Source organism: Lolium perenne, chromosome 7, assembly GCF_019359855.2.
Source record: "Lolium perenne isolate Kyuss_39 chromosome 7, Kyuss_2.0, whole genome shotgun sequence".
Classification (NCBI taxonomy): domain Eukaryota; kingdom Viridiplantae; phylum Streptophyta; class Magnoliopsida; order Poales; family Poaceae; genus Lolium; species Lolium perenne.
The window spans coordinates 65,226,368-65,253,847 of NC_067250.2; the positions used below are offsets into that span (position 1 = coordinate 65,226,368).

General features: G+C 42.5%; 1 protein-coding gene and 1 long non-coding RNA gene across 2 annotated transcripts; one reads left to right on the top strand and one right to left on the bottom strand.

Moving 5' to 3' along the window:
- Positions 1-1,438: 1,438 nt before the first annotated feature.
- LOC127317241 (achilleol B synthase) lies at positions 1,439-27,264 on the top strand. The gene is made up of 18 exons (XM_051347765.2): positions 1,439-1,702; positions 2,436-2,618; positions 10,821-10,910; positions 10,999-11,193; positions 11,334-11,418; positions 11,548-11,714; positions 20,645-20,833; positions 20,912-21,025; positions 22,056-22,178; positions 22,272-22,391; positions 23,114-23,212; positions 23,512-23,568; positions 24,037-24,083; positions 24,232-24,375; positions 24,454-24,631; positions 26,349-26,423; positions 26,551-26,634; positions 26,964-27,264. Exons 1-18 carry the CDS (start codon positions 1,505-1,507, stop codon positions 27,078-27,080), a joined length of 2,265 nt encoding a protein of 754 aa, XP_051203725.1. The 5' UTR covers positions 1,439-1,504; the 3' UTR covers positions 27,081-27,264.
- Positions 15,321-16,743, bottom strand: LOC127317242 (uncharacterized). The gene is made up of 2 exons (XR_007861001.2): positions 16,438-16,743; positions 15,321-15,508 (listed from the first exon to the last, which is right to left on the bottom strand). It is a non-coding gene; the product is annotated as an uncharacterized lncRNA (long non-coding RNA).
- Positions 27,265-27,480: the final 216 nt, after the last annotated feature.

Sequence of the window (27,480 nt, forward strand, 5' to 3'; positions counted from 1 at the left end):
GCTATTACCACTCATATTCATCCATATTACTTGCATCTCACTATCTCTTCGCCGAACTAGTGCACCTATACATCTGACAAGTGTATTAGGTGTGTTGGGGACACAAGAGACTTCTTGCATTGTGATTGCAGGGTTGCTTGAGAGGGATATCTTTGACCTCTTCCTCCCTGAGATCGATAAACCTTGGGTGATCCACTTAAGGGAAACCTGCTGCTGTTCTATAACCCTCTGCTCTTGGAGGCCCAACACTGTCTACAAGAATAGAAGCTCCCGTAGACATCACCCCTCCATGCTGTGCATCTCGATGTCGTACTTCGCCTTGAAGTACGTCGTCCACCAGGCGTCGTTGTTGTCGACCGCCCACGCTGGATCCAACCGCTCCTGGGCGGTGAGTTGAGCCCGACGGGCCTTCACGGCATCCCACCATTGGTCCGTGCGCGGCTTCGGCGGCGGCGGAACGCCAATGCCGTTCACGGCCATCTTCCAGCCGCCGCTGCTTGGCAGCCGCATGTCCGGCGGGACTGGATACCGGGCGTGGTACAGCGCCCACGCCTCCGCCACGGTGAGGCTTCCGCGGCCGAAGCCGTTCGCCCTGGCGATCTTGCGGGAGGACGAGCTCGACATTTTTTGGAGAGACGAGGAGAAGATCTGGGAGGGGGGAGGCGGCGGCGACGAGAAGGTTTGTGAGCGGTGAGAAACTGCAGGGCGTCTTTAAACAGCGGCGACAGCGGGTGGTTGCACGCAATAACGCCGGCGCGGACGGCCACGCGGCCATGCACGACGAGACGCGTCCCTACGTCGCCTGGGAAAACAGGGACGCCATTAACTTCGCTTGACCAAAGGTAGGCGATGGGGTTTTAGGCTTCCGAGCCGCTGACGCGTCGGGCCCGCGTCGGTTCGCCTCGCTTTTCGTTGTGTCCGGCGTCCCCGGTGCGTCCCCTGTGGGACGGGGATGGGCTTGGGGCGCCGGACACCGTATGGGGGCGCGCCGGACAAAAATGGGCTTTGGGGGACGCGGCTGGAACGGTTTTTTTTGTCCGGCGCGCCCCAAATCCCTTTGGGGGACGCTTTGGGGGACGCGGCTGGAGATGCTCTTATGCTTACAAACACATTTCCAACAATCTGGTTCAATTAGGCCAAAGGTTGGATCATGTGTGCGTACACCTCTTAATTTCTCCGATAAAGTATACATCATAATTGAGTTCATCTGGGCGTTCATCGTTCCACATGGTGCTTCCACATGCCTACCCCACTTCTTTCTTCATGTTGATGAACTCGATTATGAGGTATACTGCAAACGTACCAAAAAATAAATAGTGTTAGTCTACAAGGCATGTGGACAAGATGTCGTCCTCCACTCAGAGATCATTCTCGAACCAAACTCCTTCTATTTAAGAAACGCTAGGCAACTTGCTGCCATATATTGTCCAGTGCTCATTGCGCCACACACGCTTCACTAGCTAGTACCTCATAGTTGAGTTCATCTGGGCGTTCACCGACCACCATGTGGAAGCTGACGACCGGTGAGGGCCGGGGACCGTGGCTGCAGTCGAAGAACGGCTTCCTTGGCCGGCAGGTGTGGGAGTTCGACCCCGACGCTGGCACGCCCGAGGAGCGCGCCGAGGTCGAGAGGCTGCGCGAGGACTTCACCAAGCACCGCTTCCAGAGAAAGGCGTCCCAGGACCTCCTCCTCCGGCTGCAGGTATATATATATACGTCAAATGTACCACAGTACCAGCTAGATCACATTGTTTCTCGCTTTGGCATAACCGACTGCAATTTGCTGCATCATCTAACATTTGCTTTGGAATCTGTATAATTCGATAAAAAAAATTACGTTTTCCACCAAGGAACACAAGTTTCGTTTTATTTCTAGAGACAGAAGGAGTGTCGCCTAGTCCCTCTCGACCTCATGGTCGTTCTCCTCTTCAAAGAAAATAGAAAATAGAATGGTGGAAAACGTAATTTTTTTATCGAATTATAAATAGAAAATAGAATGGTGGATAATCTGATATAGAAGAAGGAAAATTCTATCAGACTAGTCCCGTGCCATTAGATTGATTCTTACATTTTCCCTATAAAGGACGCTTTAATATTTAAGATTTAAACATTACACCCGCCATTAGATCGATTCTTACATGGAGGGTGATGTCCAAAGTTTATCATAATTTGTTTACTCTCATCAAAGAAAAATACGAAACACACATGATCTGCAAAGTTTATCTTAACTGATGAAAATATATACATGTTCTCTAATACATGGGTTAATTGAATTTCATATCGCTGGATGATTTACGTTTTTGCATCTAATTATATGTATAGGTTTTTCAATCGCTAGTCAAATTGAAATCTTGAAAAACATGTATGTCTAACAATTTTGGAACATCATCTTATATCTACTACTTGATCCTCATGGTGCTTATTATTTACTGCAGTACGCAAAACTAAACCCTCTGCCGAATATTCCAACACCGAAGCCTGAAAATATTACAGAAATCACCGAAGAATTTATCACTACTTCTTTGAAAAGAGCTCTATATCAATATTCCACTTTACAAGCAGATGATGGACATTGGCCCGGTGATTACAGCGGAATTATGTTCATCATGCCTATTATTGTAAGTATTTTGTTAAGAAAATTATTGTGCATTGAAATATGGATAGATGCTTGATATTTCTAACATTGGCACCGTACTTTTTGGTTGTGAAATCCCATATTTTTTTGTGTTACTATATACACCTGATACATTAATATATATTATAACATTAAACCAGGAAGATGTACTTGTATTAGTTGTTTATTTCATACATACACACGGTATTGTTGGTTGTAAAATCAAAGATTTGGTGGTGTAAGCATATAGAATTCACATAGGTAGCCATCCATAAATTTTATAGCAATACTTCCCAATAGGAATTTGTTTACCTGGAAAAAAAAGGTGGTCTACGATCTTAGGGTTTGAAAAAAATCTACGATTAGTAATATAGGAATGTCAGTCAAAATCAATAATATTTTTGTGGAGCATAATTACGACTCTGAAATATATTCTTGAGACCCGCATTATTCATGGTGAACAGAGCCTAAATTAATAAAATAAAATTTCCCTAAATGTAACCTTGCGATGGTGTTGGGGCCATTGTTGTGCAGAGCCAAACATCGTAGTCCAGTGTCTACATGTAACTATAGCGCTATTAAAAAAGGAATTTCGAGGTTGCAGATCCACGGGATGAAGATCACATCTACATCGTTATAACAACATTTGTACATCTGATACAGAGTAATTGTTACAAAAATTTCAAAAAGAAAGAACTAGCTGTCAAAAATAATTACAATTGGTTGCTCTGTGATGTAAGTTCTGCATACTTTAAAAATAATTGTTCCACTGTATTCTTCGCATTTTTGCGAATCTGCAGATATCTTGTTTACGGAACTAATATTACCAATTTTTCAAGTTATACATATTATTTGTATATTCAATCGATTGTCCAAATCAACAGAAAGTAGGACAGCACACGGCGAGTGCCAATGCCAATTCGGTGAGTGAGTGAACCATGGCCGTTGGATTTTTAGCAGATCTGACGACCGAGGTCTATTGTGCGGGGCTCACCGGCGATTACGCGGTGATTGTTTGAGGAGTTCAAAAAAATCGCATGATTGTATGCTCACCGGGGATTTTAAGAAGCACGGGATGGTGATTGTGCGGTATACAAAATATTAGTGGTGCAAAAAAATCAAAAACAGGTGTAGGTAATCTTTTTGATAAACTCCAAACAAATTATAGGTACACACGCAACACACCTTCCACTGATGAAGGGTATGTGCTCTTTAGAAACAAGCATGAGATTTTGCAGCGCATTTGGATTGCCTTTTCTTTTGAAAATATTTAGTCTGTTCACATTAACTTTAGATTTTATTTGTGTACAAAGTTTTGGAAGTACAAATTGAAGTGTAACCCACAATAGGAAATAAAAACTTTCACAACCGTGTGAGGAGTTCCAATACAGAAATCTCAACCCAATAGATGGTATGAGAGAAAGTACAATGACGGTTGAACGAAAAAACGATTCGCTCGGGTCGTCCCCCGCGGGCGACGACCGGGCGAACCCTAGCCCCTCTCGTCTCCACACCCCCTGCTCCCTCCTCCTCCGCCGCCGCCGGCGAGGGCCGCCGGGCAAAGCCCGCGCGGTGCTGGCGGCGGCGGGACCTCCCTTACCCGCGCGCGTGGCGTCTCTGCGCGAGGCAGTAGCGGACGGCGGCGGTGCTCCTAGGGGCTCTTTGAGCTCGGTCCAGCGGCGGCGGTACGGCGGGTCGACGGCGACTTGTGGCGGAGGGGCGGGCGTACGCGGCGTGTGGCGGAGGGCAGCGGCGGTAGGCAGCGGCGGAGGGGAGATGCTGGTGGCGGCGCAGCTCAGGTTGGGCCCAGGCGGGCCCCGATCTGGGCCGGAAGGGCCTCGTCCTGGACCAGGAGGGTCTGGATGTGGCCAACGCATCGCCGGCGGAGCCCCTCCCATGCTGCACCACTGCTGGTTCTGGATCTGGGCCAGGTGGGCTCGGTTCCGGCGGCCCTTGGCAGCGCGACCCGCGAGGTTCCTCCTACGTCCGAGAAGGTGGAGGCGTTGCTCTGGCTGCTGTTCGGTGGCGAGTTTGGAGATGCCGACAAATGGACCGGCTTGACCGGCGGCGTGGTGGCGTCAGTAACGGCGCGGCTATGTCCTCGGGCGTCGTGGCAGGGGTGCTTCTTTGCGGTGGTGCGCGGTCTCGGCCGGGCCGTCTTGCGAGGAGTGAGGTTGCGGCGGCGCCGTTCATGGCTTATGGCTAGCACATGGCGGCTCGGTGGTGGCTTGGGTAGGTCCGGCATGAAGCTGCAGCTGGATGGCGGCGGCAGCCTAGGCGCAGCAGCGCGGTGGCTTGGCTAAGGGGCTTGATCGTGGCCTGGCAGGCGGCCGGGCCTGATCTAGGCCTCCTCGGCCATGCTACTGCGTCCGGACAGCGTGCTCCTCTTGTGGCGGTGGGTGGATCCCCTCCCCTAGGTTGCCACTTGCTTTGACGGTTGCATGCTATGGTGCTGTCATACCCTGCCCGTTTCGTGTTGCGCTGTGATGATCAAGCCATGGGCTCGAGTTCGTGGGGATGCCGGGGCGGCGGCCTCGGAAGGTGGACTGCGCGGGTGGCTCTACGGCGGGCAACGTGGCGGTGGTGGTGGTCTTTCTCTTCGGTCATGGGGATGGCGAGGAGCAGACGATGGGGGATCCTGGTGTTGGCGGCGCTTCGGCTTTGGCAACTCCCAGATCATGTTTCGGGAGCCTGCCTTGGGGACAGGGGCGGCTTAGTTTCGGGTGCGGTGTGCGGATGCTTCCGGGTGAAAACTCAGCGCCTCGGCGCCAACAGCGGCGATGTCCTACGGGTGTCGTTACCCTCTTGGGGGCGTTGTTGTGGGTATCCGGCCCGTGGTAGGGCTCCGGGTGAAAGCCTTAGACCTCACGGTCTCGACGGCGGCGGCGCGCTGCGTCGTTACCCTCTTGGGGGCGTCGTTGTGGAGTTCCGACTCGACTTGGTTTCGTGCATCTATCTCCGGTGGCAAGTTTAGGTTTTCTGTGTTCTTTTTTTGTTTTATCTGTGATCTGCTTTGTAAGAGGTTCTCCTCTCCACCTTGTATCGGTTCGGCCGTTGCGGCTTTATTTATAAAGCGGGGCGAAAGCCTATTTCGAGGAGGATGAGAGAAAGTACAATAGAGTGATGTAAGCATGCTATAAGAATTGAAATAGTATATATTTTTATTTAGTTGAAGATGGGAGAAAAAGAGTCGGGTCTCATGCAAGATCTAGTTCTAGCACGTGCTCTCCTAGCTGTTGTGTGAGTGAAATGTGGATCACATATTAGTAGAGTAGTACATGTTCGTAGCTAACTATTATAGATATTGGTTATAGGGCTAGCTATAGCTGACATGTCAAATCTTTATAGCTAACAGCTAGCTCCACTATTAAACTTGGTGTGAGAAGTTTGAATAGACAAATCCCAACCCAACGATCACGCCAAACCCATAAAACAAGCAGTAGTAGGATATCTTGTTGAACAACGGGGAATGAAGGATGGCCCCGCGGGACGACATCGCAGAGAAGATCACAACAGCGATCAGCAGCATACATGAGAAATGGGGAGCGGAGATCAACAGGCAAGCAGGAGAGGAATTAATGGGCCATGCATTGGTGCGCCGTCTAATGACACGAATAATCCGCTGGTACGCCTGGTCAGCGCTTCAACTCTTTGTACGGACGCAATTACCCTGGACCGTGCCAAACTGGTCTGACAGAGGCCTATTTGACTAGTTCCATTGAAGATTCGATCGGATCACTGGAAATGCTCAACTGCCAATCTCCCAGAAAAATGATCCTAGCGCCTAGGTCTTAACGCCAGCGTTGTAACGGAGGTTAGAGCATCCCCACTCGTTGGCGCTCCCCACGCACAAATCCGGACGAAACAACTGCCGGATTGGACGAAAATAAGTCGTGGGGAGTACCGTATTTCCAGTCGTCCACCCGGAGTTCGGCGGATAGAGTTTAAATTCAAACAAATCGCCGTCGCGCACTACAAGTACGGCCAGTTGATCGGCAAAAGAAGCAAAAGGATCAGCCACAGATCGGCGATCGGAGGGAAATTACACGGAGACAGGCTCGTCGGCAGTCCCGGCCGGCACGGCGGTGTCCGACGGACCAGTTTCCTCACACGTCGTGGCCGAAGCGGCTGCGGCGGCCGACGATGAAGCAGCGGCAGTGGACGTCGAAGCAGCCGCAGTCGACGAGGTAGATGGTGAGGCCGACGAGGTAGGAGCCGGCGGAGACGACGAAGGACTGGCCGGAGTGGCTCGGAGGATGTCGCTGCGGTGGCCCTGGTACCAATTCCTCGTCTCCTCGTCCATCAGTTCCATGTCGCCGCCGCCCATGAGGAACGCCAAGTCTGTGTTCCTCTTCTTCGCCGCCGCCGTCGTCTTCAGCAGGGCGATCCGGACGCCTTGGTTGGCGAGCATCTCCCGCCACCTGCCGTCGAACTTGTCGTTCCTCCCGTCGGCGTGCGACCTCAAGTCGGCCCAGCACTTGTCGATCGACGCCTGCATCCTGTCGGCGGGATTGCCCGTCTTTTTGAGCTCTTTGAGCTTCTTCTGGCCGAGTTCAGGGCGCCCTTCCGTCGCGCTTGCCGCCGGAGCGTCGGGGTTGTACTGCTCGGTCTTGCTCTTCGAGAGGGTCGTGCGGACTTCCTTCCACTTCTCGCAGTTCTCGAGGCGGGCGTAGACGTTGAGGAACTTGAACTGCAGGCCGGTGTCGTCCGTGTACATGTCCAAAGCTCGGCGCAGCTGGGGAAAAAAGAGCACGGCGATACGGGTCAGCTAACGACGATGTACCTCGGTGATGCAGGGTCGACGGAGCATACCTTTTGCTCCAAGTCGTGGCCGCTGATCGGCCGTTTGTCGCACTCCTCTTGTATGCCGTGCCATTTGCTGCACGCCGTCTGCATGATCCCCCAATGGGTGGCCGTTGCCTTGTCTCCCCGGTACACGTTCATGTTCGTCTTGTTGAAGTAGGGATCGACGAGTTTGCGCTCCTCGTACGCCTGCTTCACTCGAAGCCAATATGTGTCGAACGACTGATTGGCCCCGATTATGCCGTTCGTGGACACGGTCTTCCAAGCTTCGGCGAGGCACTCCTCTTCTTTCGGCGTCCATTTGATACGCGGTTCGGCAGGCGGCGAGTCCTTCTTCCTCTTCTTCTTCCCCTTCGACAGGTTGGCGGCGGCTTGTGTTGGCTCTTCTTCTTCCTCGTCTTCTTCTTCGACGGCTTGGCTTCCGTCGGCAACATCCTCCCGATGCTCGTTGCGCGCCGCCACAGCGGCCGTCGCCCTCTGCTCCTCTTGCGTGAAGAACCCCGGGCACGCAGCGGCGGCGGCCATGAAAAACCCCGGGCTCGCAGCGGCGGCGGCGGTGCCGGAGGGGCTGATCGCGTGGATCTCCTGGTCGTGCGGCGCCGCCATCGCACCGAACGCGGCGACCCTCGTCGCATGGCCGGCGAGGTGTCCTCGGGCGGCCGCCGCCGCCGACGTCAAGCTCGGGCGGCGACGGCGTGGACCTGGACGGTTGGACGTGGCGCCCTCTTGGAACACGGCAGTCGGCGACGGCGAGTACGGCGAAGGGGAGAAGGACGACGGGGAACCGGTTGTACCTTGCGTCGGCCATTGGCCGGGGAACATGCTGCCGCCGCCCATGGCCATGCTGATCATCCTCGCTTGTTCGTCCTGGGCCGCCGCCGCCGCCCTCTTGGCGGCGGCTTTTTTCACCCTCTCCGCCCTGCCGCTTGTTTCCACCTCGCGCCGTTTCTCGTCCGCCGCCCACTCGGCGTTCGACATGCCCGGCGGCTTCGTCTTCTTCGCCCGCATCTTCCTCGCCGGCGCCTTCGGCGGCATTTTGGTGGACGAGAGGACGAGGAGGAGAGTGGTGGTGGACGAGAAGACGCCGCCGGGAACTGGAGCTGGAAGACGAGGAGATTGGGGAATTTCGGCGGGAGAGAATGGGGATATGCAAGCAAATTGGAGGGAATGGGGATATGCAAGCAAATTGGAGGGAAAATCGACAGGATTTGGTTTTCCAGTCGCCGACTACGTGGGTCCACACGACGTTTCGCGCCAAAATCTTTCGTCCGGAGTCCCCGAGCGCGCCCCGGGGGGCCGGGGATGGCGTGGGCTCGCCGGATGGATGAAGGGCCAAATCCGGACGAAAACGAGGAACCGGGGGCGCGACTGGGCCGAATTTCGCCGTCCGGATGGAAAAAACGTCGCTCGGGGGCCTCGTCGGGGGCACGAGTGGAGATGCTCTTACAGTCAAATAAGGAGTATTCCCTCCGTCTCGATTTAACAGACAAGCACACAGTGTAAGATAAATTTTAACTATTGATTTGGTTAATGGAATTTAAAATTTATATCTACAAAATCTATATCATTAGATTCGTATGTAAAAAAGGTTTTCTAATGATATAATTTTTGTGACATATATCTTATATTTTATTGACCAAAATAATGATCAAAGCAATCCTTAAACTATGTGCGCGTCTGTTAAACTGAGATGGATAAAGTAGTATGTTTAATACATGCCGTGGATGCACGCCACGGCGTGGCTGCCATGGGATACTAACCTCGAGGCTCTCTTGTCTCTACCCATATCCTAGCCAGTTGATGATGTGTTTCATATGCTCACCCCAAAATTTTGTCGAGTGTTCTATCTGAAATCTAAAACAAAATATGTTCTACAGAACTTCAAACAAAAACTTTTACGCTTATATTGACTGTTTGCGCCCTCGCATGACTACATCGACTAGTGACCAGTAGCGTCAGGAGAATTGGCGACAATTTCTCAGTATCCGGGATCAGGCGCCATGGATTTGTCGACAAAGCCTAACTTCATATCAAAATAGTGGCGCCTCCTGCGCTTTCATGGGGCTAGATGTCGGAAGACTTAAGTCACTCACCTTTCTCACGCTGCTCATGTCGTTCCTGGCCCAACACGCAGGTCCATGCACGAAGCAGAATCCTTCCACGACAAGAACAGCCCACGAGCACATGCATTTATTTATTTTCTTTATGTATACTTTCTTTTTTGCTTTTCTCTTTATTTTTAAATCCTTTATTTTATCGCAAGTTGCCTTCTTTAAAATGACAACGTGTAAAAACTTCATGATTTTTACAAAACATTCAGACTTTGAAAATATTCATGATATAGAAAAATATTCATCTTTTGAAAACTATTCATTATTTGAAAAATGTTCAGATTTAAAAAGTTGTTCACCTGGCAAAAAGTTTCAGATTCTAAAATTTCATGACTTAAATAATGCGTAGTTAGGAATTTTTCAAGGAATTTTTAATGTTTTTATAGAAAAAAGTTCAGTTTTAAAAATATGCATGCATTTAAAAAAGTTCAAATTTTAAAAATTGTTTCACCGAGTACAAATGAAAAATAAAAGTAGCAAAAAAATCATGAAATAAAAAATGATAAAGAAACAAAAATAGCGAAAAAATGAAGAAAGAAAGGAAGATTAAAGGAGAACAAGAAAGACAGAAAATTAAAAACTGAAAAAAAATTTAAAAATGAAGCAAAAAAATGGGAGAGGCGTACTTAGTTACTACTACCTCCGTTTCAAGAAATAAGACGCACGCGTATTCCAAGACGAACTTTGACCATAAAAATTAAACAACAAAATCTTGATTATATTATATGTAATTAGTATCGCTGGATACATATTGAAAAAAGCACTTTTTAATGATATTAATTTCATACAAATAATCCTTATCTATTTAAAGTAATTCTTGATCAAATAAAAAGCTCGTAAAATGAGGACGCCTTATTCCTTAAAACGGAGGTATTACTTACCAGGCAGCAGCCCCTGTTCCATGCGGATGAGTCGGTGCTTTTACTCACGACAACCGAGAAATTGTGTTTGCACTTCCATTGTGCCCCATTGGTGCCGCACACCCATGTTGCCAAATCCACCATAAACCATCTTCCAAGTTGTACTACCGTTTGTAGAAGCATCAGCTGATTCCGCTCGGACGCTCAATACCCCCTATGAGTCATCCAAGGGAGCAGTAGACCTAGCTGATATGTGGGACCATTAGCATTCAGAAATTTGAAGAGACTCGAACAATTACATGCATAGAGAATTGTCTTGCACGTTACTTATGACTCATATTTATATGGTTTTGGTATTTTGATTATCGTGGGGATTTATTTTCGCTTTATATTTATGTTTGTAAATAATCATATATTTTATTTATCTTGCAGATATTTTCATTATATGTTACAGGATCACTTAACACTGTACTATCGTTGGAACATCGTCGAGAGATATGCCGCTACATTTACAATCAACAGGCATGCATGGAATAGACTATACCATATAGTTGTGCGTTGCTGGTGTGAACGTTTTACCTTTTCCTTATGTCATCTCTATTATGGGCAGAACGAGGATGGAGGATGGGGGAAACAAGTTCTAGGCCCAAGTACCATGTTTGGATCATGTACAAATTATGCATCATTAGTGCTTCTTGGTGAAAAGCTAGATGGTGATCGGGATGCTTTGAATAAAGCGAAACATTGGATTTTATCTCATGGAAGTGCAACAGCAATGCCACAGTGGGGAAAAGTATGGCTCTCGGTACGTGAAAAAGAAACACATCATATGATACTCGATCCTTGTTACTTAGCAATAATGTGATAACAATATGCTAATTTTCTTTACTATCATTCCATGTCTAAGCTAAGATTAATGTAAGAAACACTTGTGTGTCATCCCAGATAATTGGAGTATATGATTGGTCTGGAAATCATCCAATAATACCTGAATTGTGGTTGGTACCAGATTTTCTTCCAATTCACCCAGGTACTTGTTTAAAACGATCAACATAGGACCATCACCAATTAATTTATTACATAATATGTACTCTTTGATCATGTTTTAGTATGAACTCTTTATTTTGTATATCATTGTGAAATATTCCTTCATATGCAGGTCGATTTTGGTGTTTTACCCGGTTGGTGTACATATCAATGGCTTACCTTTATGGGAAGAAATTTGTTGGGCCCCTAACTCCAACAATATTATCACTCCGTGAGGACCTCTATAGTATACCGTATGAGCAGATTAATTGGGAAGAGGCTCGTGATTCTTGTGCCAAGGTTTGTCAGCGGGTTTCTATATTTCCATATTTTGTATGCATTTGTTAATTCATAATGTAGTCTTAGTGAAGATTTATGGAGTTTTTTCTCGTAACGGGGAATATACCATGGCCATTATTATACACACAACCATTTTTTACTTCAGATTTTTTAACATTCGCGGTTTTACACTTCGTGGATCAGTAAAATTGGATACAAGAAAAAACCAGCATAAGAGAAAAGAAAATCAAGCTTCCACACATCATGAATTCTAATTAGTAGTCAATCAGCTTCTCTTCTATTGTGGGTTTTTTTTAGCTCGGCCGCAATGTTGAACAACTTTTCTTTGGTAAAGGAACTCCCATCCCAAAGTGTTTGCCTAAAACCGTTTACTGATTTCGTTGGTGTGGACTTTCTTCTGGTGAAATGAACAATAATTGGATCTTGTGATGGTAATTCAAACCATGAATTCACTTTGTGTTGATTAAACAAAGCTTTCATAGTTGTTACAAATTGTCTACAAAGTATAATAGGTGATTTGGAATATTTTGTCATATCTACAATAACAAGATCAATGATTCTCGGTTATTTTAGTAAGAGTATTCTTTTGCTTAGTTTGAGCTTACATTGAATTTTAAGAAAGTCCTATAGTGACCCGCGGTTCCTATTTTCTCCAATATTATTGTTGTAGTTCTTTGGAGCAACTGTAGGGTTACGATCCGGTATGTCGGTTTCTGAAAACACGAGCCATAGTTTTGGATCCTCCATGCCGGGTTAAAGTTTAATCCTTCAAGGTTGGCATCGGTGATGGCATTAATTTTAGTTTCCTCTTTACCTTTTATCATAACCACAAGCTCATATTCCGTTGCATTAAGTTCTCCATTATTCCTCGGTGATAGAGTCGAACTTTTTAGGAGGATTTTTTCACATGCTGTTAGGTATTGTTATCATGCATATTATTCGTGATCTTCTTATCTTTATAAATTTATTTTCCCATGAATATTCCTCCTAGTGCAATGTCGAGCATAGATTTCGACATTGGATTCATAGCATCATAAAACAAGTGTATAATTAATGATTCTCCCATTCCATGGTCAGGGTAGTTCCTTAGAGCATTCTTTATATTTTCCCATGCAACCGCTAGTGGCCAACGATATTCATGTCTAAAACGTTTGAAAATTTACCGTAGTGACATAGTGTTCACAGGTGACAAAAACTTAGTAATGAATATGTTGCAATTATTTTTCCCAAGAAGTTATAGTGCCTCATGGAAATGCTAGCAACCATTGTTTTTTCTATTTCCCTCTAATTGAGAAAGGAAATCAGCGTAGCTTCACCGCATCAGGGTCAACATTCTTTATGCGCATCGGATCTCATACAACAATGAAAATATTTAAGTGCATACCTTGCAGCCTTATAAGATGAGCTACCAAACTGATGTTGTTGACCTATCAAGATTTTATGTTTAATTTTATAGTTCTCCACTGTGACATTGTGTTGAGTGATGGGTGTACAAAGATAATTATCATTGGGAGTAGCAAACTCCCAAAGTTTCTTTGCAGCCATACTACTTAATTGTTTTCTGATTTTAGTTAAGATTAGATAAGTAAAATAAGAACAAAATAGAAACTAATATTTTTAGATTTTCAAAATAAAAAATGAATGAATAAGAATATATAAACTAAAATAGTAAGTAAACAAAATAACATAATCTCTAATGATCTCACTAGGGTATCAAAATTTTCTTCCCCAACAACAGCACAAAAAAAAGGTTGATACCTTCATTCCAGCTTACGTATGTAGTACAATTTATTTATTTTCCTATTGACCTAGGCTTATTGAATACTTTGGAAGTAATTGCTTGATGTAAGATCATTACAAATGAGCCTTTGAGAACTTTGTATAATTACTTGTTTTATCGGACCAATTTTTTACTTCATGGGTTTTATCAACAGATGGAAATAGGCCAGGATCAAGATTTCACCTATAGTTGTGCACACGCAAATGGGATAACAAAGATAAAATAAATTTAGTGACCAGGAGATACGTGAGCATAGTCTAGCCATCGTTAGATCAACATTGAGATTCTCTCTGTTTCACGGCGACCAAACGGCCGTGAGCGCTGCCATCCTCCGGGTTAGACACGCGGCCATAGCTATTGAACAGAACGAGACAGGCAAAGTGGCCCCACCCACGTTCTCATCCATCTTATCTTCCTCACATCTCTTCCCGTCGTCTTCCTCCACAGGCCCCTCGGCTTTCTTCACACGAAGGCTGCCATGGAGAGCTCTGCAAATCGTCTTCCTCGATACAAGCCGCCGCTGCCCAGCCACACCTCGCGCGTCGGCATAAAATCGTTCCCGTCCGCTCGCTCGTTTCTCTTCGGTGTAGCACCTCACCGCCCGCTCTGCGTGCGGCTGGCTGGCAGCGCGGCCCTCCCCGTCAAGTCCTAACTACTGTTGCGCCTCGGCGATAAACCGATAGGAGATGGAGAGCAAGGACCTGGGGCGTCAGCTGCGTCTCTCCTCCTCAAGCCGCGTCGTCGCCTCGGCCCCTTCCTCCCACGCGCCCTCCTCCCCGACCATGGAGGCCGCCCGCACCCGAGTGCGCCCGTCGACCTCGCATACCGCGTGCGCAACTTCCCGGGGTTTTAATTTTTGAAAATATGGGACGAAATACGGGATCTGCTAGACGGAATGGCTCTTCCATTAGCAATTTTTCGATACGGGGTGAAATGCAAGCATTATACGGGGCATAGGAATAAATAGGAATAAGCTCTAATATCCCCTCCTCACCCCGCGATGCAGCGACGGTTAGCGGTTAGCGGACTCTCTTCCAGATCCGTATTGTATAAAAATCTTGCAAATTGCCTTTTGGGTTCATTGGGGAAGGAGAGAGAGCACGAAGACACATGTGAAGGAGCTCGCTCAGTCAATTCAACTCGCGGCCAGTACTCAGTAGCTAGCAAAGCGTGTCCACGAGAGCTGAATGCAATCGCGCCGCCCCTACCTCGAGCGCCACCCCAACTAGCATGGTGGCCTCCCCCTACCTCGAGCTCCTCTGCAGCTGCTCCGCGTCGGCCTCCGCTGAGACGACCAGGTGCTAGCTAGGCTCCCCTACGTCGAGCTCCTCCGCGTGGCCCTACGCCCCTACCTCTACCTCCATGATGGTCCCTGATGTTCAATCCCTACCGAATCTGGCCTAGATGTGCTGCCCGTTCTCGATCCCCGGAGCGTCACTTCACCTGTACGAAATTGAACCAGGTCGCATCAGCTAGCTTGGGCGCGATTCAATTGAACCAGGTCCCGTGCCCTCCGGCCATGCGCAATCGAGCAGATTTTGGGGAAGGCGTTGTGCGGCGGTCGATTTTGGGAAGGACGTGGCTACACAGTGCCCAGGCACTGGGTAGTCTTCCACGGTGCCCCTCCCCAAATTAGAAAGAAAATGATGTCCGTTACCGCGCCTTACCAGAAAAGGAAAGTTGTGGTCCCCTAGTCCCCCATGTCCCCATTCTTTATTGTTTCCACAAGCCCGCCCAGACAACCGCTTTTTCGTGAGGTGAAAAAGATGCAACGGCAGGTCCGTTGCTAGTTCATCACAGAGAAATAGTGTAATCACTAATCAACGTACATGGGTTGGCAAAAGCCAAAAAAATCACAGGTACCTCGCCTGCTTTTTACTCCCATAGATGAAAATTTTGTTCTAGGTGATTTACAAAAGCAACGCTTCTCTAGACCTCTCGCCGCTCCGCCCCTGGTAGACGATGTAAAATATCACTGCTGTTACATCCTTGTGTCGATCTTGCATTGAAGAAACTGCAGGGAAATAAAATACGTTGGATCTAGTGTCTGAGGAAATAAGTGAATGAGAAAAAAATGAAAATAAAGAAAAACAGATAATAAATCATTACGTTTTACAATGAAAGTACATATTGGAAAAAAGCACATGGCAGTCGATAATTGCAAAACCACATCTAGATTGCTTGCGTGAAAAAATACTAGCAAATGCATTACATGGGAAAAATGCATGGCGGTATATGAACAACTACATTATGGCTGTGCAACCATTGCAGTTTAAAGCTAAAAACTACATGTAACAATACCCGCAGTGAATGGTTCAACCCATGGGAAGAAAATACATCCTGCACACATGATCATGTACAAAGAAAAACTCGTGCATGTAACAAACACACATCTACTAAATAAAAAGTACATGCTAACACAATAACTTACAGCAGGCATAAGTTTTATTTCGAGACTATACAGATTTGAGCATTGAAACTGTACATTATACAAAAGATCATGTAGATCATACATGTAACTAATGCTCTAATACTACATCCAACCGTTCAAACCATGCATCAGACCATGCCGATTTAAACATTCAGAATTTAACATCGTATACAAAATCATAATCATATAGGCTATGGTCTACGGATGTACAAAAACAGCTCGAGCACAACTAAAAATACATAAAAAAAACATGTTATTGCTGCATCAGATCAATGTGAACAATTAAATGCTAGTTGGGAGAACTACATCCTATACAGTTGTTGTACAGCTCATGGGTGTAACAAAATACAAAAATAGCTCTAGTACTGCTAAAACTACATGCAAGAATCAAATACAACTAAGTTCAGTTCATCATGGATCATCAGTCAAATTACCCAAAACAAATATCACCAATCAAAAACTATGCAACATTAACTTTATAAATATAAATTCAAGATGCGAGAATAGCTTACCACAACCCAAAGGACCATGCTGCTTGGTAATCAAATCGCTTCTTTCCTCCTCTATTAGCTTCCTATATTTTAATATGTCCAACACACCTACAGGACACTTGCAGTCAGTTGTAGGTTGAGAGATAAGACTCATAGGTTATAATAAGGAATTGATCAAAAGCACCTGAACCATGCCCAAAACACACAAAAAAGTGTTATAGCTGTGTAATAACATTCGTATTTTAAAGCTCCACGATCCGTTGTTTAGTGCCACTTGCTACAATACTGAAAATACTATCTGGCAATAGCTCTATAAAATTATCTCAAAAGTAGTACACAAGAGATTTATTTTAGACACGAAACAAGATGGGGAGCATCACTAGAGAACACATAATGCAAAGACCAGCAAGTGCTAGGCCAGAAAGCTCTTCTATGCCAGAAAACTCATGGCAGTACATAAAAAGGAGCAAGGCATGGAAAGTATAGTGTAAGGCATACGAAGCTAGCTCAAATATATAAAGAAGATTAACTGGGCAAGGAAACGAGATAAGCATATTTCTAAAGACTTACAAGAATGCAAATGTTATTAAGAACATAAATGACCAAGTTAAAACTGGATGAAATAGGACTACACTGGCTACAATACAACCCTTTGACGAAAACTACTATAGTTGCAAGCAGCAGATTGCTTCAAATATATTAGTCTGAAACAGTGGACCTACTTGGTTCATCAGGTGCACTAAATATATCATTAAGAGAGCAAGACGTTTAACTTGCTCGATTTCTGAAAATTAGTACTAACTTAACATGAATAATACATTATCAGAGAACTATTACAGCCAAGTTAAATTTCAAGGGATTAACACATCTATGAGACTATGACCAAACTGCCCCTCAGCAAACTAGTATCAAACAAGACTCAACGTGGTAGTTAAGAACAAACATGAATGGCATGGACGAAGAACCAGTCAAGCCCTGGCTGGGTTTCTGCGAGTAGTTCTAGTGCTAGTAGAGTGCAAGATCGTGAAGCTCAAGTATCGGTAGCTGGCTAGTTAACATGCCGATAGGAGGCAGTTGAGCAACATCATGTTGTATGGCACGCCAGATAAGTCCTCTGTTGATTTCCTCTTGTTGATCCTCGAGAAGGTGACCCTGCAACGCAACACAGCCCATGCAGAATTTCTCACCAGTGAGAAGAAACAACGGAGAAGGGCAGGAAAATGCAGTAGCGTTTCATAGAGGACAGAATTGGAAGCTTCAAAAATAATAATGATAATGGAGTGCGGCCAAATCATATGCACATATAATTGCAGTGTTCCTAGTTTACCACACCATATGTACATATTATTATATCACTACCAGCCTCAAATCATATCATCGTGAGCACTGGATGTGTAAATACAATCCTAATCATCCTGCCGTTAAATACAAGATGATATATTGCACCCACCTATATGTCTAGATGACCTTACTCTGCTTTATGTTTGATTCTTTCAAGTAGCTGAATGTGATTGATGCAAGTATGCTCACAGTTTTACTTTGAAGAAGTACATGACATCTGGCTTCTGTTAATGACACCGAGACAGGAGATTAAACACCCCAAGGACAGTATCATTCTTTGGGAAAACCTACTATTTGTTACAGCCAGATCTGGAGGAAGCTACTATTTGTTACATCCAATATCCTGGGGAAACCTACTAATCAAGATCCTAGATGTAGAAAAAGAAAAAAAATACATCTACCGCTACAAATTTCAGAGTTTCCACGAATTGCTGAACACTTCCATCTAATGCCCAAGTTGGTCAGGTAAAAAGGAGAGGTTCAAGCAGCTGAACCGGGAATATCTGCCAGCATTCAACCGGCAAAAAATATTACATGCTACAACAGAGACACACACCATTAAGAACTGAACCTTCATGACCACCAGTCCACCACCGTATCTGCGCTCGTAAATATACATCCTATAGTATTGACCACCACTAGCTCATCCATACTGAATGGCAACGATGTAGAGCCACGAACTGCTGCGAGTAAACCTGCTACAACACTAGTTTAGCTGGGGTTGTGTCTCCGCAACTAGAATCAAACGCGAATCAATCCCTAAGCAACTAAAATCAAACGGGCACGATCCTAAATTACCAACGCGGAAAAGCAAAAATCGGATGGGGAAAAGCTCAAGATTGAAGCACTCACGATCTCCAAAAAAGGAACAGAAGTACGCCGCGGTCTGGACGCAACAAGACGCCGCCGATGCCCTCTCGCCGATGCGTTCAAGCTCATCCAGCCCAACTCGAATGCGTCGAATTACATGGCCCGCGTCGGACGCGTCGATCCACACGTCCGCGACGGCGAGGTTGTTACAGGGCTCCCACCTACCAGGAGGAACGCCCCACAGCTTCACGGCGGTCCGCTCGCCGCCGTTGAGGTCGATCTAGTGGGGGATTGACGAGGGGTTGAGAAGAAGTGGGCGCGGATGAAGAGAAGAAGGGTTGAGGACGAAGTTGACTTTCAACAGGGGAACGGGGAAGAGGTAGTCGTCTTTTTTTCCTCGCTTGCGTTGCTTCGTCTGAGCCACTCGATCACGATCCGACGACTACGAGAAGGGAGCACCCTGTAAGACTAGAGCGTGCCCAGGCAATAATTAGAAATGGGCGGGGCAACGGGCCCGTGGCACGGATGCTCGTAGGCAGGCTGTAGGCCGACATGCTCTCCCGGGCGGTGCCGCCGGACTGGCGGTAAGAAATGGCGGTGCCGCCGGACTTCATTTTTTAACACTACTTTTTTAGAACCACATGCAGCAAACGACAAAGCAAATGACGTTAGACACGTGTCATGCAATAAATACGTGCTCACCTATACATGTGTTCACCGAGCTTCTTCCGATAAAATGAAACGGAAATATGTGTTACAAAATATAAATAGAGATTCATGACACATATAGGCAATGCTTCCTAGTAACAACATTGATTGCTGCCGTATGCAATACGTATTATGTTGTCAGACTATGACTCCACCAACTTGCGTGGGGCTTCCACATGTATTTTTTCAAAATGGGGAAGCCCCAGCCTTTACATCAATCGATGCATACGGCTCTTTATTGCATAGTATTACATATCAAAATATTAACAACTATGACATCATTGTTGATTCTTGAAGAGCCACTTTCCAACTAGCCTAATAACCAACTATCACCGAGGTTTGTGTGTACCTCTCCAGTTCATCTCCACTCTCACCTTTTACCATTAACACATCATAGGGTTGAGACAAACACTAGACACAAATAGATCGATATAAATTACTCAATTACACAAACAATACCATAACAATTAAATGCACATACTGCTATGAGGCTAGGCCGTAGGCTCGGCCCGTGAGGACAACCCACACACGATTAGATCAATAATCATAAACATTATACTAAAAACCTTTTATAGATAAATAGAAAATCATCTTAATATGTCGTCAACTGGGAAGGAATTAATATTACTAATAGATGGGTATGGAGATGGAGCGGCGATAGTGTTGATGGCGGTGTCATATATTTGGCGATGGAGAATGGAGATGGTGGCTTCTGTACACAGACTTGTGTTTTTGTCGTGCTCTATAGCTCCAATGACTAAGTTGCCATCACAAAATGTACTCCATATAGTACGGAGCCACCAAAAATTGGTATGGCGGAGGGTACAACGAGGCCTGTGTCGTACTGTAGGTCATTAAGTCTTTTTTTGATTGCTCTTGAGGGCTGGTTGACTTGGGAAAACTTCTAGCTCTTAGTTCTTCCTTGATTTTCTTAGATCTCATCAATATTGTGCCCATATCTACAAAAATATAACAAAAGATATTTGCACATCTATAAAATTAGCAGTGATTCATGGAAGGTCTAGAGAAATAATCTCATTATAATGGTGCATAATATCCGATTTAAATGATGATAAAACTGAGTCAACTTTACACTAATACAACTTTTTTGTAGATAGAATTGGACCTTAAACGAATCATTATTTTTTTGTGCCACTGTACAATGGTGTCACCCACCTACCAGCATCAAGAGGGGTTCTGATGTACATTCTTATTTATGTTTCTTTAAACTCGGGTTTTTGTCAAGATTGACCTGATTTCAATTTGTCACCAAAAACTTACTATAGAATAATGCCACATTGACTTGGTAAATCCGTACAAAGATATATCAAAATTTTGTAATGCTTATTTGGTTCACATTTCTTTACAGGAGGACCTTCTATATCCACGTTCACAGATGCAAAACCATGTATTTAGTTTCTTAAACAAGTTTGTGGAGCCAATTTTGAATTGTTGGCCAGTCAACAAGCTAAGAGAGAGGGCTTTGATTAACATCATGAAGCATGTACATTATGATGATGAAGAAACTAAATATGTTAACATTTGTCCTATTAATAAGGTTAATAATTTGTACTTTAAGTTGCATTTTATTTTACTAAAATTTACATTTAGTTATAAATTAAATTTTTGATTTCAGGCATTGAATATGATTTGTTGTTGGATAGAAGACCCAAACTCTGATGCATTCAAACAACATCTTCCAAGATTTTTCGATTATTTGTGGTTGTCAGAAGATGGAATGAAGGCACAAGTATGTACTAAGTTAAATTTTATGTAGCTCAAATGGTCAAATATGTGTCAAAGTTTCCTAGCTTCTAACTTGTTCAATGAATAACACTTTTTCGTTAAATAAAGTGTGAAGACCAGTAGGTTTAGAGGAATTTATTTTGGTCTCTAATTATGGACTCGTCCAATATGCGCGACTTAATGATTCCAATGTCCAACAACTATCAATTTGTGCTCAAAAATTGTATTCCTAGTTTGATTAGCTAGAAAGTTGATATCCCAAAGAAGAAAGGCCACCTTTAGTCCTTGAATTGTAGTGAAATTTCACTTTTGGTCCTAGAACTTCAGTTTGGTTCAAAATAAACCCTGAACTCTCAGAATCATTCACATTTAGTCCTTATCCCGGTTGAGCCAGATAAATATTTGCCACGGTTTGCAAGAAAAGGTCAAAGGCAACGGTTCATGAAAAGATAGGCATAATGATAGTGATATGCAAAGCAAGCGGACCTTCATGGCGCGACGCCTCAATAAGATCGGTAATGAGAGAAATCGAGGGTGAGACTGGTTCCGGGATGCAAGGGTTTCTAATTTTTTGCATTTAAGATGTTGGGTTTGACATCTCACCTGGCTTGGGCTTGGTCCGGTTCAAAACCAGTTCGGTTGCTTGCATGTTTCTTCTTTTCATGTTAGCGATTTTTTCAAGTCAACCAAAAGGGATGAGAAGTGAACTATTTCGAAAGTTCAAGGTCAATTATAAACTAAATATAACTTTTAGGACGAAAAGTGAACTTCTCCAAGAGTTCAAGGATGAGAATTGGACTTTCTTCTATCCCAAACTAACTTGAACATTTTTATCATCTTGATCAGTTATTATACAAGAAATGAAAGCATCATTCTCCCGCTTTTGATTGTAGTTTTTAAAGATGGATAATATATGGATATATATATGTCTATGTAATTCCCATTCTCATACTATAAAAATACTTTTGTAAACATTTAGCAAGTTTTTTTTCAAATTAAAACCATGATGGACTCAAGTTGCATATGAAAATCAGGTGTATGATGGTTGTCATAGCTGGGAGATAGCATTCATAATTCACGCCTATTACTCCACCGATCTTATTGAATTGTTTGGCCCAACTCTACAAAAAGCTCATGAGTTCTTGAAAAAATCACAGGTTTGCTATTTTTGAGCTATATAAAAGGTTCCATAACAAGTCTACAATATATTCCGTTTTTAACATGCTAATATGTCTTTCTTATACTTGTAGGTTCTAAGCAACCCTCCAAATTATGAAAGTTATTATCGCCATAGATCAAAAGGTTCTTGGACTCTTTCAAGTGTAGACAATGGTTGGTCCGTATCTGATTGTACCGCCGAAGCTGTTAAGGTTAGTTAAGTACATTATTCATTGGGTCCTAAAATTTGATAACGTTATCCAACACACAAGATGTAGAAACATTATTTTGCATCCAACATGTTTATAGTTACAAAAATTTATGTTTTGTATAGTAATTGTTACGTTCATATTGAACCACAACAACAATAACAAAAAGTAGAGCTAAGAAACATATTGTATGAGCCATTAGGGTGTAAAAACACAACAAATACGTATTTTATGTTCTATTTTTTGTATGTTACATAAATAATACAAAAAATGCACTGTGTATATTTTTTCTTATGTTCTTCTCGACCTCCAAAATAAGAAATAAACTACGTGATGTAAAAATCACGTACGATTGCAAAGAAACAGTTTATATATATACTTATATATTATACTATATATGCAAATATGTGTGTGTGTATATATATAATCTATTTACCTAGATATATAGGCACCGTACCCCAAATTCTATACATACCCTAGGTATACATGCAAAACAAAGTTCATACCCAAGGTATATGTACATGGTTTATGGCTATTAGATTTATAAAAGGTCTACATACCTCGAGTATGTACAATTATAAATGTATCGTAAGAGTATTGGGTATGGTGCCCGGCTCCATGGTGCATAAGTTAATTTACCTAGCTATATATATTATTTGTACCATACATTGAACTGATTACCCACTGCAAATTATATGCTAATGGTTTAATAACATTTCATCTAGGCATTGCTACTGTTATCGAAGATTTCACCTAATCTTGTCGGAGACCATATTGAAGAACACAGGTTATATGATGCCATCGACTGCATCTTGTCTTTCATGGTATGAATCTTTAAGTTAACTCAATAGCAATAAATTAGTATAGACATCATAAAGTATTATGAGAAAAATTTGTAGATATATATGAGCTCAAAATGTCAACATGTCTAGCTATTTAATCTATCTAAAGACAGCCGCAATAGTTCATATTGTTGGTAACTAACTATAATAAATCATTGTAATCAATACTATAGAAATTAACAAGTTAGAGTAAAATCATTTATTTCGGCACTATGTGTAGAATAGCTTGCTATTTCCAACTAATAAAGGGTTCTCTTTTCAAATTTTTATTCTTTTTGAAGAATAAGGATGGCAGCTTTTCGACCTACGAACGTCAACGGACATTCTCCTGGTTGGAGGTAAACCATTCACTTTATTAGTTTGACGTATTTAAATATGAAAATGATTTACCGGTTTATAGGCTTTTGCTTTTTAAATGACCATCCTAGGAGAGGTAAACACAATGCTTTACTTTAAAAATAAGAACCTAAATTAGTGTTTGTGAGGATTTGAATTTGGGTGGCTCATTTGTGCATAGACATTCCCAAATAAGTGATATAAGGTCAATCAGTTTATTGCTTTAGAGGAGTTCATCATAATCGTAGTTAAGCCACAACGGAAACATGACCTTGTAGAACAAAAAGAGGATAACTGCAAACTTATTTTTACATGCAAAATTTAGAAACAAATAGTGATTATTTGAGGTGTTGTTATTATATATGTTATTCTATTTTCGATCCATGAACTTCTAACTTATTCACTATGTACATTGTATTCCCAAACACCCTTCTCCACCATGACAATAAGTTTTTGTTTTTGCATTCTAGGTTCTCAACCCATCTGAGAGTTTTCGAAACATTGTCAATGACTACCCGTAAGAGAGCCAAATCCTTCTTACTTGACAAGTATATTTCTTATATATACACATGGACATGAAATATTTTGTAGTTCTGTTGAATGTTCTTAAGAGAGACAAATCGTTCTTATTTGAGCTAACTCATGGAACATGAACTATTTTGTAGTTCTGTTGAATGCACATCCTCGGTGCTTGATGCTCTTATACTTTTCAAAGAGACATATCCAAAATATCGAACAAGAGAGATAGAAAAGTGCATTCAAGATGCTGCTTTATTTATTGAGAAGAAACAAAACAATGATGGTTCATGGTATGTAATTTGTTTGGGACAATAATTTAAACACCTAATTTGGAATTTGCAACTATCCTTTATCTTTTTATCTTATAGGTATGGCTCTTGGGCTATCTGTTTCACTTATGGAACCATGTTTGCGGTACGGGGATTAGTTGCTGCTGGAAGAACTTATGATAATAGTTATGCCATCAGGAAAGCATGCAACTTTTTGTTATCAAAGCAACAAAGTACAGGTGGATGGGGTGAAAGCTTTCTTTCAAGTGAAACTGGGGTAAGAAATGTCTCCTTTTTGAGAGAAGAGGAATTATGCCCAAAATTCATCAACCAATTTTCATAAGTAGTAATTCCTAATTAGTTCTTATTTATGACTACACGTATAGCTGGTGGTTTATATCCATTTTGTCCAAGCAAAGTCCAAACCTACGAGGATAAATAATGAATTGGTTGTAGTGTGCTTTCTAACACGGTGCAAACCAATGCTAGTTAATGCATCTCTTAATCCCCGCTTGGTATACCTCAATGTACCTGAACAATATATTGCCACTGTTAAAATTCCCAGTTGAGGCACTTCAGGTAATAAAACCTAAATGTGTCATATTCTATTGAATCCCCCACTCTCTTATGCTATTAATTAAAAAATGGTAACCTACTTCTTATCACCTTTTCATTCCTCCATAATTCACAATAATCTTCTCTTTGCCGATAAACCTTAAGTAACATGCAATTGCCTTTCTCACATCAATACCAGAGAACTACACCACTAGAACAAAAGCAAACCATAGTTTATTTCATCTGAAACCCAACAACTAGAGTTCTTTCATGTCGTCAAGAACTATATCTTGACAAACTCACAATCACACATATGGCCCTGAGAAGATCCATATGGATACATATTGCAATATGAAAGTATATATACTATACCATAAGAGACCAGGCTCATTCAACACCACATAGACAAAAACAAATGAGTTATGGGAACCAATGTACTCCCTCCAATCTGTATCAATTCTCTCTAGTATAGATGTATCTAGACATATTTTAGTTCTAGATACATCCATACTAGCGATAAGTAATACGAATCGTAGGAAGTAAAACATTATAGAGAGATGGATAAGATTTAGTCGGTGAAGATACATTGATGAATAAAACAAAGATCAATATATGACGGTAGAAAATACACATTTCAACTCCCTCTCAACATAAATAACTCATGTGTTCCTCATATATTTCTTGAACACAACCACCTTCAACATAGACTGATTCCACATAGTAAGGGTTCCACTATATTTAAAAATAAAGGTCCACAGATACCCCCTATGAGGCCTATGCGCTAAAGCTTGGCTATCAGACCTGTCTTTTGCCTCATTCAAACGACTAACAATAATTATTATACAAAAATGATTTTATTAAATATGTTTGATGTACATTGAAAAGGAAATGAAGCATGATTACTCTAGTTTTCTTTAATTATGAAGTATATTAACATACATATAGCTTATTCATATAGTCTTTTTTCATACTTCATGGAATACATAATAGAATATGATACAAAGTTAAGCAGTTCAAAAATAATAATGTGCGGAATAGGAAACATTGTTATAACATAGAAGGATTCATTGGGTGGATAACAAAAAATTATGTCGGTGAAACGAAAGATCGGATTATATTTCTGATATGTATATCAAATGTATGTATGTGCGGAAAATCCATCAAATTGTACATATATCTGTACAGACAAGATTTGAATATCTATTTATCAATATATCTTGTATTTTGTTAAGCGAAATACCTATAATATTCATGATATCAGTAAATATGATTATTCTTCATATATACTTTATGTTACTTCATCCATGAAACTGAATTTAAATCAATATTTTGCAATATTGTTGTCAAATATTGTTTGCCAACATTGTAAGTTGAAGTTCATTTCATATTTTTTTTGAGAGTACATATTTTATTATGTTTTCTAATAATATTTTGAACAGGAGTATGTTGATAGTGGTAATCCGAATGCTGTGAACACTTCATTTGCAATGTTGGCTTTAATTTATGCTCGGCAGGTTTGTTATTTTTTGCTTGATAGTGTATTAAATTTGAATTAGATGAAGCTTTTCTCTTAAGATGCCATAATTATAAATCTGACACACTATATAGTACTAAAATTTAATATATGGGTATTCTAAATAGGTTGAACGGGGTCCTCTACCTATATATGGTGCAGCAAGACAATTGATCAACATGCAGCTTGAAACAGGAGAATTTCCTCAACAGGTAAATATTGCTTTACCTTATAGCTTCTCAAATAAACATCTACATTATTCTAAATATGATTATTTGGATGATAAGAACAACACAAAAAGACACTTGCTAAAATTTTAAGCACCTTATGTGGAAGCAACAAAACAGCATGACTAACAAATTCTAGATGGTGTTTGCATTCAATCATTCGTGAAATGTGCAATTACATTGAAATTTAACATGCATAATCTTATAATTTCATACTTGTTTAATTTATATAGTTCAACCAGATTCAATGATATAACAAATAATTACAATTTAAGTTCCCTTTACTTCATTGTTTCCTTCTACTATTATATCAGGAACATATTGGATGCTTTAATTCCTCCTTGTACTTCAACTACGCCAACTACCGCAACTTATACCCCATTATGGCTCTTGGGGAGCTCCGTCGCCGACTTCTTGCAAACAAGAACTAGTATGAATACAAAAGGTTGCGGTGTACATAATACAAATGTCCAAGATGGGTTGTAAGCAAGAGTAATAGTGCTCCCAACAATATTTGTTTATGATATAGTATATATGCAAAGTGTAAAAATTAGGACAGCTGATTGGGAGCGGTGTTTTGGAACATGGGTGCATATGCTCCCTATATCTCGAAATGCATCTTACATACATTTTATTTTTTTTTAAAAATGAAACTAAAAGTTCGCACTTACATCTTCACGTGCTACGTGCTCACAAATTCATTTCATAAAAAATCGACTTATCATGTGACGTGTGTAAAAATGACAAAATTCAGTGCTAAAAATAATGCTTTTTACAAGATAAATTTTCTCTTTTTTATATAGACCACACAAAATATTGGTTTTTCGTGAA